Source organism: Palaemon carinicauda, chromosome 18 (genome assembly GCF_036898095.1).
Source record: "Palaemon carinicauda isolate YSFRI2023 chromosome 18, ASM3689809v2, whole genome shotgun sequence".
Classification (NCBI taxonomy): Eukaryota; Metazoa; Arthropoda; class Malacostraca; order Decapoda; family Palaemonidae; genus Palaemon; species Palaemon carinicauda.
The window spans coordinates 17,419,854-17,424,853 of record NC_090742.1 but is presented as its reverse complement, the minus strand read 5'-3'; the positions used below and the strand labels follow the sequence as shown (position 1 = coordinate 17,424,853).

The window sequence follows — 5,000 nt, the reverse complement described above, 5'->3', positions numbered from 1 at the left end:
TCATAGTAAATATTCAAAGTGATAAAACTCTGAATATATTTCTTTTCCAAAATTGACACTTTTATAAAACATTCTTTTTAATAGAAATTTTGCTTTAAATAATCAGTTGATTATGATAAGCAAAGATAACTTTGGCAGGTGTTACTTCGTATTGCAATAGTGCAATTGTGAAAAATATGAAAATCATATCTTTTATATATTCTATTACATTACATCTTGGCCAATTACCCCTGGGTTGGGGCCGGGGAGGCCATCAAAACTAGTAGCCATATCAAGAGAAAGTTATATCTGTCAGAAAATCCAACGGATTCTTTTTTTCTTCAAGTCTTCTTTAAATATGTGAGTGAATAAAGAAGTATTTAAAAATGTCCCCTTCAGAAAAGCAAGTACGTAATTACCTGGTATTTCAGGCCAGCTGAAGTCTCCGTCTCTGGATTAATCCACCTCTCACACGTGACAGAGAAGCCCGTCTCGAGGACAATACCTGGAGTAGGGAGAAGCAGAGGGCATGAAGGGAAAGTATGAACTCTGGACAGGGCCGCATGCTCCGAGCTTCTTTTGGGCCTCTTGACATCCCCAACGACCTCCCAACCCCGGCCCATTTAACACTCTTTTCATACAGTTTATTACAATAATTTTACAACTGAATTAACAATCAACTAATCAAGGCAAGAACGCCCAATGTCATTGCAACTGCCTTAAAATGTGAAAATGACTGAAATGTGACATGTCCCATAATTTCCCTGTTATAAAACAAAGTGACAAACCCTACAAACTCAAACCAAAAGCTCGCTTCACAAGAGCGGTTTTTTTTTTTTTTTTTCGTGCGGAAATATTTTTGCTCGTTAGGAAGTATGTCTTCCCACGAGAGGTTTTACCCGAGCGGCCTTGTAGTTTCTATAAGCCGCTACACTAAACCAAGCGGGTTGGCAGTGCACGCGGCTACTAAATCACTACCGCTCGGAAATTCTTCCGAGCGGGCAGCGCGTGAAGGGCTTTATTGAATTTAATTGATTTTTAATCACAGAAAAAAAAACCGCGCGTCATCAATCCACTCATGTGAAGCGAGACCAGCTGCTGGACTACTGACCCACTTCAGGAGAGACTGAGCAGTTCCCCCCGAATGGCGGTCTAGTTGTGCAAAAATCGAGCTGGGTGTAGGAGGTAGCCGTGTAAGGACTCGACCCAGCCAGTTGGATTCTGTAGCATTTCCCCGGGGCTAATTCGCCCTCTTTGATGTTGATACTTCGACCTCCGACACCTGAGGAGAGAGAGAGAGAGAGAGAGAGAGAGAGAGTATGGAAGGGATGAATTTACCTTGTTTATATAATTACGATAAATTTCGGTTGCTGTACCATAATCTTTTGAGGAATTTGTTAGTACGATAGAAATCTGATGTTTAAAAATCATAGGCAGGAAATTCTAACTAACAAATTTCAACTAAGGATTGCTATTTCCATAATAAGACGTCAATTAAATGACAATTTATTAAACTAAAACCACACCTGTCTAGAGACACTCTTTCTATCTTTTATGTGAAATATAGTTTTATTCCATCGACTGTAATATGAATTAGATATATCATTTGGATGAATACAAATAGAATTTTCATTTAGTCAATCATATCAATATTAACAAGTATTGGACGCCGTTACTGAATGGTTAACCTCCAAGATGCGGTTTTCTGGGACCGCGATCGATCCTGGGCTATGGATCCTATTGCAAATAGGTACGGTGAAGTGCACCCTGTCACACCCTTACTTCGCGGCGAATAACCGAACAGGTAGTGTGGGGAAAGATGTCAAAGGTGGTAGGCGGGACTAAACACAGGAACTCGCCACGCAGTAAGGGGGTGGCTGGGTACACTTCCTCAGCGTGAGGTGTACCAGGAATTTCTGTGTCCAACTGTACCATCATCTACAGGGTAAAATCCAAAAGGGTGTGACACTAGCAACCTCATTCCTATAGGATCCTTCAGAAATTAAAAGGCTAATTTCTTACTTATAACAAAAAAAGTAATTAACTATTAATTTAGCCTAAGCAGCAGTATGCTGAGTAAAACCTACCTGTGCCCGGTGCCATTCTCTGTAAATCAGTCACCAGTTGGAAGCGCTCCGTCGAACTATTGAACTCGTACAAAGTCCAGTTATAGGTTAGAGTGACTCCTTGAGCTTCACAGGTCAGACAGCGACCTAAGATGGCGTAGGTGTCATTTGGGTTCACCTTAACCTGACAATTACTCATGCACCTAGAATGGATTGGAATGGATTTAGGAAATTGAGATCATTTGGCCCGGTCCTGGAGACAAGTGCAAAAGTTGTTCAATGAAGTTAAAGGTAAGAGAAGTTGGACAGCAAGATGAAAAGGAAATGTGAACGACGATAAAGTAAAGGGCTAAAAAGCAGGTGCAGTTATGGGCAGAAAGGAATATTTATTTAGAGATCTTTTATTGTTGATTAAAGTTTATCTCGTTGGATACACTGAAATCGCTATCCCCTTAAGAAACCTAAAATAAAATCGTCCATTACTTGTGTCATTTTCAACAACCAAAACCAAAATAACAATATAATGAAAACCAAGACTCTTAGGCAGGATGTATTGTACTATGCAAGCGGTATTTTTAGACATTTCAGAAGCAGTTCTTCTAAATACTATTTAACTTTCATAAGGACATCTTCGCTTTTATGGTTTAAAATTGAATTTCCTTTTATTCTGTATTTATAACAAACGATATATGCGTCAATGACCTTCGATGTCAGCATGCAAGAAACCTGAAAATCAATCAATCAATCAATAATGAGTGACAAATGTTCCTTTACCTATTTTTTTTTCATTCGTCATTCAGTTAGTTCTCTTTTTCCTCAAACATTATTCTATGTTATTTCTCTTCCTCTTCTTTTTGAAGTTTTAATAGTTTATGTATGAAAGATTTATTACGATGTTGTTACTGCACTTAAAATATTTTATTTCATTTGATTACTTCTCTTGTAGCTTATTTATTTCCTTATTTCCTTTCCTCACTAAGCCATTTTCCCTGTTGGAGCCCTTGGGCTTATAGAATCTTGCTTTTCCAACTAGGGTTGTAGCTAAACAAATAATAATAATAATAATAATAATAATAATAATAATAATAATAAAAAAAAAAAAAAAAACAAGACGAACCTGATGACGATTTCGGGAGGGTCCCCCTTACAGATCTCGACCCTCTGGTAGGCCTTCTTCGTCTTGGTGGGCGTCGTGACATGGACCACAAAGATTAGGGTGTTATTCAGGGGCGAGTTTCGGCTGTTGAAGTGTAACACATCTGCAATCAGAGGTTGGAAGAACAGAATAGGTTTAATTTCTTCTTTGGGTCATTAATTTGATTTTCTTTTTCTTTTATGTATGGAGGATCTGTTGGACGTGAAATGGAAAACTGACAAAAATTCTGACCACAATTGAATTATTTTTGTCTTTTATGTATGGAAGATCTGATGGACGTGAAATGGAAAACCGACAAAATTCTGACCACAATTGAATTATTTTTATTACTTTTGCGTATGGAGGATCTATTGGACGTGAAATGGAAAACTGTCAAAATTCTGACCACAATTGAATTATTTTTCTCTTATGTACGGAAGATTTGTTACACGTGAAATGGAAAACTTAAAATTCTGACCACAATTGAATTTTGTTTATTTCTTTTACGTATAGAGGATCTGTTGGGCGTGAAATGGAAAACTGTCAAAATTTTTACCACAATTTGAATTATTATTTTTTCCTTTTATGTATGAAATATCTGTTGAACGTAAAATGAAAAACCGTCAAAATTCTAACCACAATTTGTTTTTGTCTTTTATGTATGGAAGATCTGTTACACGTGAAATGGAAAACTTAAAATTCTGACCATCCTTTGCATTCAGATCTTCTCGGACTGTACCATAATGTTCGTAAAACTATACTCAATTTTTTTAATGAAGCACATTTGCACTGACTCGCACCGGTGCCCTTTTAGCTCGGGAAAGTTTCCTGCTCTCTGATTGGTCAGAATTATCTTGTCCAACCAATCAGCGATCAGGAAACTTTTCCGAGCTGAAAGGGCACCCCTGCGGGTTCGGTGCAAATCTGCCTCACTAAAAAGAATTGGCTATAGATATGGAGTTAAATCTAATAGTCATGCCTTCTCCACCGTAAAAATACTAAACAGAAGGTCAGCACCTTTCTTTAACCCATACACCTATTCCTTCAGAACAAAGGTTTTCATAAAAAGATGCTGCTATTCCTATTCACAACAGCTGAATGATGAAAATTCTAATCGTCATGCCTTCTCAATCATAAGGCTCAATACTGTATTCTAGAAGTTTTATTCCAGGTGTGACCAAGTTATGGAATGATCTTCATAATCAGATTATTGGATAGGTAGCACTTCAAAAGTTCAAACTTGCAACGATACCTTTTTTTATATTGAACAGGCTGACATGTGTCTTTTTACATAGTTTATTTACGAAATATCTATTTCAATGGCATTACCGTGCTTAAAACATTTTACTTTAATTGTTCATTACCTCTCTTGTAGTTTATTTTTATCCTTATTTCCAACTCGGGTTGTGGCTTGGCTAATAATAATAATAATAATAATAATAATAATAATAATAATAATAATAATAATGATAATACGTATAGAGAAAATGTTCATTCACTTTCTAATTACTTTCCGATTTCATTTTACTACAAAAAAATATTGCATATTTATAGAGGAACTTTACAATCGTTTAGCTCTATTTCCTGTCTATAATTGTGCAATAATGAACAGGATGAGACCCAATATCACTATTGCTCAGCCATGATCATATGCGCACACGAATGCTTGAAGCATAACGCATGGCTGATTATAAAACATTACTTCCAATTCAAAAAGGGAGTAAATGAACAAATGCTTTATTAATATGCGATCCTAAAAGTCTTTTTTTTTTTTTAAATGATGTTCTTTGAAAAACATCCCTCGATGATAGGCGTAATGG

The 5,000-nt window shown here is 36.6% G+C and overlaps 1 protein-coding gene across 1 annotated transcript in view; it reads right to left on the bottom strand.

Annotated features, from left to right (window-relative positions):
* The window catches only part of LOC137657645 (uncharacterized), a 444,763-nt gene that overhangs the window by 289,882 nt on the left and 149,881 nt on the right, over positions 1-5,000 (bottom strand). The window contains exons 11-14 of the mRNA XM_068392046.1: positions 3,163-3,304; positions 2,067-2,248; positions 1,091-1,261; positions 399-484 (exon numbers count right to left, since the gene is read on the bottom strand). Coding sequence (XP_068248147.1) covers positions 399-484; positions 1,091-1,261; positions 2,067-2,248; positions 3,163-3,304 — 581 coding nt within the window. The remainder of the gene's footprint in view (positions 1-398; positions 485-1,090; positions 1,262-2,066; positions 2,249-3,162; positions 3,305-5,000) is intronic.